General features: G+C 48.8%; 1 protein-coding gene across 1 annotated transcript; it reads right to left on the bottom strand.

Moving 5' to 3' along the window:
• Window positions 1-2,104: 2,104 nt before the first annotated feature.
• ENDOD1 (endonuclease domain containing 1) lies at window positions 2,105-12,571 on the bottom strand. The gene is made up of 2 exons (XM_009102763.4): window positions 11,914-12,571; window positions 2,105-6,183 (listed from the first exon to the last, which is right to left on the bottom strand). The coding sequence occupies exons 1-2, from the start codon at window positions 12,205-12,207 to the stop codon at window positions 5,050-5,052; spliced, it is 1,428 nt and encodes a 475-aa protein (XP_009101011.4). The 5' UTR covers window positions 12,208-12,571; the 3' UTR covers window positions 2,105-5,049.
• Window positions 12,572-14,355: the final 1,784 nt, after the last annotated feature.

The following is a 14,355-nucleotide window of genomic DNA, read 5'->3' as shown; positions in this document are numbered from 1 at the left end:
AGGGCCACATAGCTCAACCTGGGACATCTGCAACCAGACCAGGTTGCTCAGAGTCCCATCCAGCCTAATCTTGAATGTTTCCAGGGCTGGGGCAAATACTACCTCTCTGGACAACCTGTACCAGGGTTTTACTCATTGTAATTTACATTCATTTAAAAGGAAATTTCTTCCTTTTATTTAGTCTGATGTTCTTCTCCCATATATCCTCCTCTGCCCACCAGCATGGTCCTGCCCACCTGCTGCAGCTCCTGGCATTGGTCCATAACCATCTCCTACCAGCAGGTACTGGGGTTTGGAAAAGTCACACAGTGACATTTGCTCCAGATGTCCATTCTTCACCATGTTAAATTAGATTAAAACATAAGCTTATTAATAAAGATGATACTGCAGAAGAATTTGAAGCCTCTTCTTCAGTTTTGGAGGCAACTCTGCTGCTGGCTTAGTAGAAAATGGCTTCTACCTCCCAGGAATACAGTCACAATTTCAGTATTTTTGGAAAGGAGACAGGGTTTTTCATTCTTACAAATGGAAGAAAATCACACATGTGCTAAGATGGGCCATGGCTGAAGGATATGCCTCTGAGACAGAAAGAGCCACGTTCTCCTGCAGTTAGGCAGGAGTGGGTGCTGAATGTCAACATCCAAACCACTAATCCAGACCCTGGGCTGCTCTCGGATGTTTCCTGTCCTTGTTCCAACCTGGACTTGAAAACTATTTTCCACTAAAAATGGTAAATTGCCATGAAAAGAACCCTGTATGATAAATCACCTCATTCTGACAGAATATAATTCCTTGGAGATTTTCCAACCAGCTGTAACACTAACACCACTGGAAAGTCTTTAGGTATTTCTGCCTGGCTGGAAACACCAGTTGTGTGGAAATCAATAGCAGATGTTACCCCGTGTGAGATCCACCAAAGTGAGTCCAAGAGCCCAGGAGTCTGTGCAGCAAGGAGAAATCATCCCATGCCAAACCCACAGTATTGCAACCTCTCTATTACACACACACCCTGGACACACCTCACACTCCTTGCTCCCAGACAATCCCTGCTGGCCAAACGAGTTACACTGGTATTTATTATCCAATACCTTTTCCATTTTCTGGCACTGGCTACGCTGGAGAGATAACCTGTGAGCAAGCATGGCTCAATTCCCTGCTGAACAGGAGCAGCTCCCTGACCAGAGGGAGGGACAGAGCTGCTGAAGGAGCTCCATGCAAGGTGAGCAGCTTCAAAACATGCAATGGTAGCTGAGGTGTGACCCAGAGGGACTGAGGTGCTGTCCTGCAGGGCTACTGAGTCCCTCTGCCATTATGGGTGCCCAGCCCCAAGGTGGATGCAGCAGAGACAAGGGACACCTCAAGGTGCAGAGACCCCTGTGCAAAAGCTCGGGGTGATCCGGTTAAGGCAGGAACACCTTCCACTAGACCACCTTGGTCAAAGCCCCATCCAACCTGCCAACTTGACTTGACCATTTCCAGTGATGGGGCATCCACAGCTTCTCCAGGCAACCTGTACTAGTGCCTCACCAGTTCCTGCAGGCCTGAGACAGATGCAGACTCACCTGCAGGGGTTCATGTGCCCAAAGAGAGGTACCTGCAAAACGGAGGTGCCAGCATCTGGTTTACTCATCACAGGACTCCATACCAGCAGTGGAATATAATTACCCCTGTTAGAGAAGGAAAGGAAGTTGTGACAAAGCCAGTCCAGAGACCAGCACTGCCCAAGGAGTTTCTCCCTGTGAGCTGTGAAGAGCTGTGTTGCTGTGCTGTGATTCCTGTATGAAAACTGGCTATCATGCTGCATTCCAGGTGCATCTCACTGCATCTCACAAGAACAAAACAGTCCCCTCTCCAGGCACACACACAGTCATCCTCACGGCCTGCAACACCTCAGGTTTTACCTACTTATTCTGCAGCTTAATTAATTGAGTCCTAGAGTGCTTTGAGAGAGGAAAGAGGTGTTTAAAAAGCACAGAAGAGCCATTAATATCAGATGTCAAGCTGTTACAAGAAAAACTGTGCTGCTGCTGTTTTCTTGATTAGTCAGGACACCCTAGGTTGCTATCTCATTTGCATCTCTGTGGCAGAAAATTATACCAGCCCCTCTTAGGAAAAGTCATTTTATTTCGTTGAAGCCATACGTTTCCAAGGATAGAGTAAAGCTCAGGAGCCATAAATCATGCCTAGATAAGAAGAATCTCAAAACAGTGGTTTTTTGCAGGATGTTGCTTGTTCTGTGATAATTGCTCGATGTTCAAGGTAGATTTCCCACTGCCTGCTCAGACACGCAGCACAGAAGATAAATGCCCCATGCCAGTTACTGTTCTTAGCATTTGAAATCTGAGCATGTTAAGACAATTTTAATAATACTGTTGCACCTCTGCCCAAATCCTACAGAGCTGCAGCACCTTGGATTTCAAGGACTGTCTACTTGCTGTCAGAAGTCATGGCTGCAGCAGAGACAGGCTGGCCTGAGCTAGGTGGGGTAGCAATGGTGGTGTCAAACTGACTGTGCAGAGCTCCTTAGGTGCCTCAGCTCCGCTGCTTATCAGCACATGAGCTCCCATATCACTGTGACTGCAGAGCTGCACTGGAGATGCTGGTGGACCTGGGATGCAGGGGCTGCTGGGTTCAGGTGTAGGGAAGCTGGTCTGGGTGCAGAGCCCCAGGAAGTACATGGCTGGCTGCTGTGCAATGCCATGCAGCTAAAATGTGCCAGAGATAAGGTCACACAGAAGGTGCAAGACAGCTGTGGGGGGCAGCCAGCCCTTCTCCCCAGTGCTTGGGCTGCAGCTGAGAGCTGCTGCCACCACGCGTGCCTTTAGAGGCTGCTGGGGCCCCTGTTACCCCACCCTAGCATCCCCTGGGGCTTGAGCTGGCTTCTTTCCTGCCTTGACAGCTGCCATGTAGGCCTTGAGGAGTACCAGGATTAAGACAGCGTCTCATGAAGGAGTGGGAAATCAGCTCCACATCTGTCTTGACAGCAGACCAAGCATGTTTGAGTGGGCAGACATGCAAAGTTCAGTCTGGAGAGCATCCACTGGCTGCTCTCTGCCTGTTAGGAGCAGTGACCTTGCACTCAACATTCCTATAGCAAAATGCCACTGACTTTACCCAACTGCAACCCATATTGGCATCCAAAAGTTGTTTTTCCTTTTGAACAAAGCCAGTTCTTCCTGCAGACAGCCTCTCTTTCTCCATAAAACACAGGTGGCCCATGAAGGATGAGGCAAGGAGCCATCCTCTCTTTCCACTCATGCCACTGCTTCCCCACTTCATCACCATTGTTGGCATTCCCAGCTTTGCCATTTGCATCACTTCTGAACAGGGTGCCACCTGGCCAGGGTGTGCTGGGCTGGGATATGCAAACACATCTGGTTGTATTGAACACAGCCCCTGAGCTAAAGAAACAACTCTGTCCCACCATGAACCAGCCAAATCTCCTTTTCCCTCTGAATCCATCCATGCCAGCTCAGCCTTGCTGCAGGCTGCACAATGCAGAGAGGCAAAGCTGCCATGTTAGTAGGACAGGCCCCACCAACTTAGTACTACTGAGAGGGCAGCACCAGCTTGTTCACTCCTGGGACTCATTATGGGATGCTACAGTAGATCAGGGGTCCACACCAAGCTGGCACTGGAGGGAGAGACACAAAAGGGTGTGAAAGGAAGGAACGTGCATGTAGGACTCCCAAACACCTCATGGAGTCCTGCCTTAGTAAATGCTGCTGAGACAGGAAGCTTCCCTCCTGCAGGCAACTGCACCAAGAGATCCAAAGCCCCTTGCTGAGCCAAGCCCCAGGGAAGGGCAGCACTCCTGTGCCCTTCTCCAGCAGTAGCAGATGTCTCTGTGCCCCTCATCTGGCTGCAAACACTTGCTGGTCCCCTGCAAAGCCCTGACATGTGACCCAGCTCCAATTGCACAAATGTTGAGGGATGTGACTCATGCTGGCAGAGGGAAGAAGAGGTGAAGAGTGAGCAGAGAAGATGTGCACTGCAGAAGAGGAGTTGGTTCTGCCTCTGACATTAAGGTGTCTCTTTGTGTGTGGATCTTCACCCAGCAAAACATGTGCTGCAGCCTGGGATCCCTCCTGCCTCTCCTCCCACCTGACAGTCCATAGTCCCCTGTGTGCTTCAGGAGCAGTCAGCTCTCAAGGGAGACAAGGCAGTTTGAAACAGATTTGAATCCAAAAGTGTGGCTCCCAGATGTACTGGGCATTGGAGCAGACACAAGGGCTTCAGGGCTAAGGTATTACTGGTTTAGACCTTCAAAGAACACCACATCTTGAAGATTCAAGGCTCAGACCTTCAGTGATCACCAGACAGCAAGGAAGGGTTTGGGGAAGATGACCTTGGTATGGCTAAGGAAAAATGATTTCCCACCATGCAAAAAAAACAAATGGGCAGTGGTCCTTTCCTTGCAGCAAGATCCATGCAATTTCAGATGCCTGGAAAGGCCTGAAGACTATGAGATATACCCAGCTGCATCCCCTTCACCAGTGGGACACCAGAGAAATGAGCAATGCAGTCAATAGCAGGACCTTGCCCCCATTCCCCTCTGCTCCCTGCTGTTTCACCCCCAAATCCTTGTACTCTTGCCTCCCTCTCCTTTAATCAAGTCCCAGTAACTCTCTGTAATTCATGTCCTCCTCCTAACCACCACCACATGCTCCTTGGAAGGGCTGGGCTTCTGCAGAGCTCACTGCCACCGCATAAGTCTCAGTGTCGTCATAGCCAGAAAGAAATTACCTCATACCACATTTAGTGTGCATTTCCCAGAGGAAGCATCTTGACACCTGCAAATCACAGAAACTTTGTGGCCCGCACCAATATAACCCGAACATTTTACAACAGACAGAACTCTAGTTATAGTGGTGGTGGCCCCGAGCAACATTGCCTCGGCCCTCCTTGTTATTCCCCAGTCAGTTCATTATTATTAATGTCACTACAATAAATACCAGAAGGAAATTGACAGCATTTGGCCTTGAATCTTAAAGCATTGCCCCAGTCCTCCTTTATTCCATGTATTTGCAGCCTTGGTTTCTGTTCCTCTCAGTCCCCAGAAGAGCCTTTAGGCACAAACCGTTTGAGGATGTGCCAAGCCAGGTAATAGAAGCCATGCAGAACCGCGGCCGTGGCGTCGATGACCAGCGAGAAGGTGCCCATGATCCCAGTGGCCATGTCTTTAAGGACAGAGGGAATGGCACAGATGGAGTGGTAAGGGAAAGCAGCTAGGTGAAGGACAAATCCCACGGGGATGCTCAGGATCCTGTAGGTGAGGGACATCACATCTTGAACAATTTGCAGGAAGCCCAGGAAGATGTTGATGATGACCCTCCCAACATCATAGGGGATGCTGATGAGCACCATGCTGATGGCTTTAAGGTAGGACACCACCCCATTCCACAGGCTGCAGACTCCACCCAGAATTGTGCCAACAACTCTCTTTATAACAAGCCACAGAAAATAAAACACAAATTTCACCAGTTCCACAAAGATGTAGATGAGGAGTTCCAGAAGTTTGATGAAAGGGGTAGCAATGATGCCAGCCAGTCTTCTCACCAAGCTACTCTCTTTGCTCTCCTCATTGTTATTTGTTCCTACTTGCTCTCCAGAGCGGATCTGACCGACAGCTTGCAATACTGCTTCTCTTTTCTTCTGGCTTTGTTTGTCTTTCCCACAGTTGCCCTTGAACAAGTGAACTCCTGGTAGAAGCTGCTTCTCCAGCTCTCTCACTGTGAGGTCTGCCAAGCTGCTTTCATCATTGGTTTTTTTCACTAGTCCCAGGGACCATCCCTCTGGAGCATCACAGCAGGCTGCCAGCCAGAGGCTCTCTGGCACTGACACCTTGCCTTTAACTTGGACACTGGAAGGAACTGCACCTGCAAGGAGATATAGATGATCCATCTTGGAACAGTGAGGGATCAGAGCTTGCTCCACTACCTTCCCAATGTCTCTGTGCCAGCTTTTGCTCAGAGCCGGGCTCAGAGGGACAGCGTTCGTGAGTGTGTAAGTGGCCACCTGGAAATCCTCCTCATTAAGCAAACTGGGATTGAGAAGGCCTCTCTCGTAGCCAGAGCCCACGTAGTCTGAGGTCAGGGCTTGATTTGCACCAAGGTTGGCCACAGTGCCACCAATATCGGCTTCATGCACCATTTCATGCAAGTCATTTTCTGGATCATCTATCTGAAAGAGCAGAGAGAAGCATTACTGCATGCAATTTACCTTCCTAGAAAACAATGTGTAAAATGAGCCTCGACAAATACTTTTCATTAGCACTATTAGTACATGCCATGCCTTGGATTATATCCTGCATCTTCTCATTACTTTCCTTGAAGTGCTTCAGAGGAGTGTATTCTCTACTTAGTTTCTCTGCCAAGCACATTGGGTTAGGCTCCAAAGGATATTTGCAGCTCTCCAGTCTGGTACACAGCACAGCACTGACTTCAAAGTCTCACCAGTCATAATATACCAAGCCTCTGAATTTTAATTTGTCCTAGAAGAGATTTTTAAGACCAATAGATGGGTAGATTTAGGGTCATGTATTCACCTCCTACTGTGGTGGTACCTGCAGTTCATTGAAGAACTTAACCGTGGTTTAACTTAAGCCCCTCTGAGGTATCAAATCCAAGTCATGGGGAAAGAAAAAAATAAACAAACAAAAGGCCACAGTGTATAAGATGTCTAGAGAAGGCATTTACCTCTCACTGGTTATTGTGTGAGAAGCAAGAATGAAGCCAGACATCATGTCAGATGACCTGAACTACCCCACGTTGAACAGGAGACACAGCAGTGAGCTCCTGGGGCTGTTGCAGGGCTGGTCATCAGTAACTTGAGGATCAGGGTTGATCCTCAAGTCATTAACAGTCTGAACCTCATCCTTAATGACCACCTGGTATACCGTGGGTGAGGGTGTCATCACCAAAGGCCCCCGATGGAATCTGTGCTCCCTGCTTGTGTCTGCATGTCCCATGCAGTGGAGCCAGAGTTAGCAATTACTGCAGCAATTACTGCAGTGGGAATTTGTCCTGGAGCCACGCAAGGGAAGGGGTTGGGTGGGGGAGGTAAAGAGCAGTGGGAGGAGCAGCACTAAATGTCAGGGTGTGTTCAGGTCTCTCTCAGGTGACCACAGCTCTGTCTGATCCATAGTCATTCCTATTGACATTGCCTGCAGCCGCTCCAGAGGGCTGTGCCAAATTGTCATTTTGTTCCTCAAATTAGAGGGTGAACATGTTGCTGGAAGTTCAGGGGCGGCAGATGATCTCTGGCAGTCACTGCCTTCTGTAGTCTCTGTTTCAGAGGGTGTGGCCCTCAGGTCCCCACACTGTGCTGGCCCAATTAAACCTTCTGCCTTTGCCCCTGGCCCATAAATTATTTACTGCACTATATAATATGCACTTTGGAGACATCTGACAGACAGCTCATAGTCTACCTTGAATCATTGCCAGGTCATCCATCCTTGTCTCTTGACCACCCTGCAGTGCACTTGGACAGATACCCAACTATGTCCTTGCAGCCTTACACAGAGTTTTCATCCTCTTAGTGGCACATCATCTCCTCACAGCTCTGCACAAGCCTGTCAGGGTGCAAGGGCCAGGGTCAGCAACTGTCCATCACCCTTACCTGGGAGCTGAGCCCTGGCTGGCCTCTTGCATCAGCCAAACCCCTGCAGTCAAGGCACAGGGCTCCCTCTGCACCGAGCTTGGTCACAGTGCCAAGCCTGGCCATTGCAGAGGGCTGCATTACTCTACCTCCTGCTAAGGAGGTTTCTTGCTCTTTTTTTTTTTTTTTTAAGTATCTGGTGCTCATTGCTTCAGGACTGGAAGGATCATAGGGAGTCCCATGTGCTGATGCACAAGTCGCAGCTTTTTCTAAATGCACCACTTAAAAAGACTTATTCTGCACTTTTACTGCCTTATTTTGCTCCTCTTGCTCAGTGACCCCAAACAACAGCCTGCAGCTGGCTGATGAGGCCAGACATTTTGCATTACACAACATCACTGTCTCTTTCTGCCCCCCCCTTCCCTTGCCATTCTCCCCTTCTGATAAGATGATGGTGTGCCATGGGACAAGGGATTGTTTAATAGCATGGAAGAGGTGAGGGGGATTGAGCATAGATGTGAGGCTGTGCCCAGGAACTGCCCTCAGTGCTATGACCCTTTGGAGTTTTACACCGTCTCAGAGACACTCATCCCATCCCACTCCTATGGTGAGTGCTGCCAATTTACAAGGACACACAGACCTAAGATGGATTAGCTCTGCCTCCTGGCAGAAATTGCCAACCTACACGAAGCAGAACAAACTTAGTTTCTCTCTCCCTATGAGCTGCTGCATGCAAACCTTGAGGATCCTATTAAGAAAATATGTCCCTGGTTACCTGCCCAGCTGCAGGTCTTTGCACTTAGCATCAAATTGTTTGGGTGCAATTAAAAAAGAATATGATAAACATGCAACTGTGTGCTGCTCATGTGTCAGGCTCTGACATCATCTAATTATGTTTATAATAACTCCTATTATGGTTTGTAATAACTAATGTGTACCTGAAGTTTTCATGACTCCTCCAGCTCAATCCCAAAGGCAGGCTATCTCAGCATTGCATCTAATCTGCATTGCAAGATACCTTTCCTCCCTGCTTCAAAAAGCTTCTGGCTTGTGTCACCCCAAAACATAGCTGTGTTTATGGAGTCAGCCATGAAGCCACCTGTCCAAATAACCTGGAACAGCTCAGGGCAAAATCCAAGCAGACAGGTAAACTCCCTATCATAGAATGGAGGTTTAAAAATAACTTATGTGCCTGCAGCCTGTATGTTAGCACATAACAATATTGATGTGTGTCATTAAGGGGAGGGTGCAGTTTGACAGAAGGGATGGAGGCAGAGGGGGATTAGAAGTATGGCCACACACAGTTATTAGGGCAGGCAGCTTCCATTGAGTTTGGTCATTTAACAAGGCAGGACACTGCCACCCCCCACCTTCCCCACCCTGGTATGTAGGATCCTTGAACTTCAGCTTCCCTCTCCCACCACTGCTTCCTCAGGCACCCTTACACCATTGACTGAAGTGGAAATGTTTGATCCAACCTTAGCTGGGATTCATAGCTCAGGGAAGAGGCACACTGCATCTTACACTGAAGTTTCTGCAGTAGGACATTCACCAGTGGCTCTAGAAGTGCCTGTTCTCTTGACTCTCTGCCAAGAGAGATTGCAGGAGCAGCTCAGAGGCAGCTGCGCTATAGCTGGGCAAGAATCCCCCCTTGGTTGTCTGCCGGCAGTAGCCATTAACCAAATGAAAACACAAGGTAACTCATCCAGCCCCTCATAAATTAGAATGGAAAAAGCAACTCTGGAGTTTTCCATCTCTCTCTCAGCTACAGAAAGAATCAGAGATTTTCAGACAACCAAAATGGAATGAGGTAAAAGACACCTGAGTGACTTGCTCACAGCCCCTAGGAAATCTGTGGCAGAGCAGGTTTTCAGACCTGTGCCTGGGGGAGTCCCATCAGTATCCTGCTCATCAGCCTACCCTTCCTGTTCTCTAATTTTTCACTAATTGCTGAATTAATTCATTGTTTCCAGCTGCCAATCTGCAGTGGGTAATACTGACATTCCTCACACTTCTCACCCAATTACTGCCTCAGTGCTACATTTGGCATTTGTTTCTCTGGAAGACATTCCTGAGGAGGGAGTGAGACGGTGCCCTCACCACTTACATCATTATCCCATAAAAAAAGCATATGACAACTTTGAGGCCCTCACTGGAGTGCTGAGAGTGTTTTTGCAGTGATTTCTTTCCATTTGCTGTGTGTCTGCATCTCCATGAGCAAGCACATGTCACTGTGCAGCTGAGCCCGCTCCTACCCAGCTATGCCTGTCTTGGCAAGGAAATTGCCCAGAGAATCGGTGATACGAGCTCACTGGGCTATGCTGCAGAGCAGGGGCTGCTAAGGGCTCCCTCCAGCAGCCATCTGACCTAGCCTTGGTAGAACACACATAATGGATGTGAAAGCTCTTCCCCACTCTCTCCTCCAAGTGGCAGTGTCTGAGAGGGCTGTATGCACTTATTTCTTGAGTTATAGGAATTTTTCATATTCTTGATTGCTTCCCACTACATATTCTTCTGCAGATTTGTTTTGTTTTGGTTTTTTTGGTTTTGTTTTTTTTTTTTTTTTTTGTCCTAGTACTTCTCTGTCTCAGTCAGAGGTTCCTCCAGGGAACTGCAGAGTAGCTAACTCCTGCCTCTGAGACATCTGCATTTCACTTCTGGGTGAAGGAGACCCATTAGTGTCAACTAAAACTACTGTCAAACTGTGAGGCTGCTCTGGAGAAGCCAGATCAAATAAAGGCACCACCTGCCCTATTATTTCTGAGGCCACAGAAGGTTTTGGTGGCAGGACACACAAGGTTTGGGACTCAAGAGTGCTGGCAGGAACGAAGACAAGATAAGGGGTCAAAAGGGATGGAGCAGGAAGGGCAGAGAAGCCAGCTCAAGGGAGGTCCAGGGGAACCAAAGTTACTGGGTGGGGGGGGTGGGGGGGAGCTGGCCCCTGCTCCATGGCAGGAACAGCTCCTGAGCCTACCTAGGTAGGTTGGGAGAGCTGGACCACAAGAAGCAGGAGGAGATATGGGGGCTAGAGGTGATGAAGGGGGTCACTGGCCAAGGCAAACAGGACAGGATCTCATCTCTGCCTCTTTACCTTGCTGCTTCCATGGCAGTGACCAAAGATTCTGCCAGCCTAGGTCCCCTTTGCACTTTAAAAATTTACCACCCTTCCACAACTCAATAATGACAGATTCTGCAAAAAGTTTCCTCTTTTAAAAGGGCAAGCTCCCACGGCTTGCCTGTGAAGTGGAAGGGCCTCAGATCAAAAGGCCCTTAGAAACACCTGCAACTCAAAACCCAGCCCAGAGAGCCAGAAGACAGTCCAGGCTAAGATAATCACTTAATATCTCCTGTCTTCAATGCCTGTGGCCTTGTGGCCTTAGTATTTCATCACCACCCATGAGAGGAATAAGCACAGCATTCTCCTGGCAGAGGGATGAGCTGCCACTGGATTGTGGCAACATCCAGTCTCCCAACACACTGCTCTGACACTGCACCATTCCTGCCCTAACAAAGCACCCTTGCACACTGGTAATCTCTCCTGAGCTCAACAGATGGGATAGCCTGATGTTGCTACAATATTCATCATTATCACTGCTGAAAAATCTAAAACATGGTGGGGGGGTGCAGAAAGAAGAACTAAAGTTTTCTTACAGCACCACCAGTTTTTAAAGGATCCCCATTAAATGCAACAGCCTGAAAGCCTTGCTTAAACATGCCTAGTGACAGGGAAGTCAAAAACCATTGAGACTCTGGAAAAATTCCTTTTATACTGCATATTTCTCACTTGACTGAAACCTGCATGCCCCACAACACAGCAGCTCATTTTCCTACCTCAGTCTGCAACACTGGGACACACTGAAAAGCTGCAACACCAACCTGGTGAACCACAAATGGATGCTTTATCTCTGCTCAGTGAAGCTAAAGAACCCCTATCAACACTGTGATCATACTGGCAGCAGAACAAACTTGAACTTGACACTGCGATGTTTAACCCACCAGCACCACTGCCTGCCCACAAGAGCTGGCTGGGCAGGACAAACACATCACTGGTGTCAGAGAGGGCTTTCCTCTCCCCTGGCGCTGCACTCTCATGCAGCAGCCTCCCAGTTTTCCTTACAAGCTCCCTGGGACAAGAAACTATTTGTTTGCTGAGTTCCAAGCACAAAAATAAGTTCTGCTCATGCTAAATTCATACCGACAGAAGTCCAACAAGCAGAGTTCCTGGCTCCTCTGCCAAATTCTAGCTCCAGCTTCACCCCAGAGGAAATGTTCTCCAGGAAGAGTAGCTTTTCAGCGAAGGAAAAGCTGCCTTACCTGCGGTTCAACCAGCCAGTTCTCCTCCTCACTTTGAGCTGGCTTTGTAAACTTAAAAGCTGAATAAAGAGGGATTTTGTCCTTAGTACTGTAGAGGGTTGCAAAGCGTGGCTCTTTGTTGTACTGCTGACAGATTTTCACATGGAACGGCTCCGTAAATCCTTCGGGTGGGACTTGTCCAGAGAAGAACACGTTACACTCGGCAAAACCAGTTTCATCCTCTCTAACAACTCTGCCCTTGGAAAAGCCTGGGAAAACTGAGATGCAAAGCAAGAATACAATTGACGTCTTCATGGTCCACTCCCTGGAGCCGAGGGAAGCCCCGGCTGCCTCCGCTGGGTACGGCAAGGGACCTGCGCTCAGAGTCCATGCAGCAGCGAAGCCAGAGAGCGTCTGGAATTCGGGTGTAGCGTGCGAGGGAAATGAAATCCGAAACCACAGCCGATCCCTCCGGGGAGCCGGCGCGTTCCGCAGGCAGCACGTTGGGACACGGAACGTGCGCGAGAGGGCTCTGACACACGCTGCGGACGCCAACTGCCCGCGGGAGGGGATGCCGAGCAACCTGAAATCATCGGGGCTCCTGGGGAACAGGAGGAGGAGGGACGCCTATGGCAGCGGCAGGGCTGGAGCTGAGCAGCACCGGCTGTCCAGGCTGGGGCTCAGAGCCGGCGGGGGTGTGGTGTGCTGCATTGCAGCAGTCCCCGGCAGGAATTTTGGCTGACACAGGCAGAAATGTTCCTGAGGCTGTCAGAGGGGATGCTGCAAAGTCAGATTCCACCACCCCAAAGAAGGTATTAGCCGTCCTCTCCAGCTGTGAGCCTGGCCAAATGAGAGGGAGAGAAAGAAGAGAGGTGGCTACATTGGAGCTGCTCGGAGCCCCCTTTGTCCCTTTTCGGGGTGTCTGTCTTCACTATTGCTGCTAGCAATGCTGCTTAGATGCTTGGGAAAGGCATTCAGCTCCCATCTCTCCTGGCGTTGTATTGGGAATTCAAAACCCTCCAGCATCACCTCATCTTGGAGAACCTCTCTCAGAAGAGATTAACAACAGGGAGAGGGTTGAGGACCCTCCGATCACATACCCCTAATCAGCATCCACCACAGAAAATTTTGGCCAAACCTATGGAACTGGCAACAAAAGGAAATGAAGCTGCTCCTCTGAGTTTATGTTCAGCAGAGTAACCATCCACCCAATAAACATCTGCCTATGGTACCTTGGCTACTGCTGGGTAAAAGCAGTATTCCTTCAGTGACTGGGAAAATTAATGTTTTCAAAGTAGTGGAGATGGAAAGAAGATTACAGAGCAGTACTTTGGAGTCAAGAAAAGGTAGCATTTTCCCACCCAAGAAGTGAGATGTCATCAGCTCTGTTGCCAACAATTTTTAAAAATCCCAGATGCCATTAGGGCACAAGTCCCTTTTATAATACAATTTCCAAGCAAAAAAACCTCCCAAGTGCTACCATCCCACAAGTACTTTGCAGACAAGGTAGGATTATGTCCATACTGAAAATGATGAAGTGGAATGGTGAGTGGTTAAAGGTGGTGAGCCTGCCCAAGGGCAGAGAAGGAGCCTGTGAAAGGCTAAAAATAGACCATACTGTATGACTATCATTCCTCACGGATGACTTCTGGAAGTATCAAGACAAGGAAATACGTCAACGCCTTTTGGTGTGGTGATATCAGCTAGGGGAGACAGAGGCAGGCTGGACAGGCTGGGGAACAACAGGAAATGTAGTAAGTGGGCTTGGGTTTGGTCCAGGCAGATGACTGGTCACCCAGCCCTGCCAGAAAGAGTTAGTCATGTTCAGGAAAGGTGATGGAAAGGAAAGAACAGACATAAAATTTCATTTTTCTGGATGTAAAAAGGCTCCTGGAAAATCAAGAACTGAAGCCGAACCTTTGTGTTAGGTGGTTTTCTGATCCCAGACTTGCAATTAGCTGGGCAGCAGAAGAAAATATTTTCATAAGCCTGGTAAGCCCTACTACCAGACAAAACTAGGACAGACAATGAATTTGAACACCCCACTTCAAGGCTGACATGCATTACCTCAGGATGGGCATGGTCCCAATCCAGTGAAAAGGCAGCATGAGGTGCCTCAAGGTGTGCATGACAGCAGGTACTAGCACACTGAACAGATCAATGATTTCCACCAGGAAACATCCTGCCTCTGTCCTACACCTGTGAATCAACCTCTTGCCTCAAAGCAGCAACTATGTCTCATCAGATGTACAGCCCCAAGTTGTCTGCTGAGCCTGAAGGGCTTTAATGGGCTTTTTGGAAACTCTGAGGAGTTCTTTCCTTTCAGGGTGTAAGGCTGAGGTCTGTCTGCCAATTCAGCTCTGCATTTACCAGCAAACAGATAAACCTGACTCATCCTGAGGAGCAGGACCTTCAGGTTCTCACCTCCCATGAAGAGCATCAGTTGAAAGCCAGCATGGAATT

This window comes from Serinus canaria, chromosome 1, assembly GCF_022539315.1.
Source record: "Serinus canaria isolate serCan28SL12 chromosome 1, serCan2020, whole genome shotgun sequence".
NCBI classification, from domain to species: domain Eukaryota; kingdom Metazoa; phylum Chordata; class Aves; order Passeriformes; family Fringillidae; genus Serinus; species Serinus canaria.
This window is presented reverse-complemented; position numbering and strand designations above follow the sequence as displayed.

What these genes read in the sequence shown, in the direction of transcription:
- ENDOD1 (XM_009102763.4), bottom strand. Translation starts at nt 12,207, where the DNA reads ATGAAGACGTCAATTGTATTCTTGCTTTGCATCTCAGTTTTCCCAGGC. An exon ending in ACTGGCTGGTTGAACCGCAG is followed by an intron (nt 6,184 to 11,913) that starts GTAAGGCAGCTT and finishes CTGCTCTTTCAG; the next exon opens with ATAGATGATCCAGAAAATGA.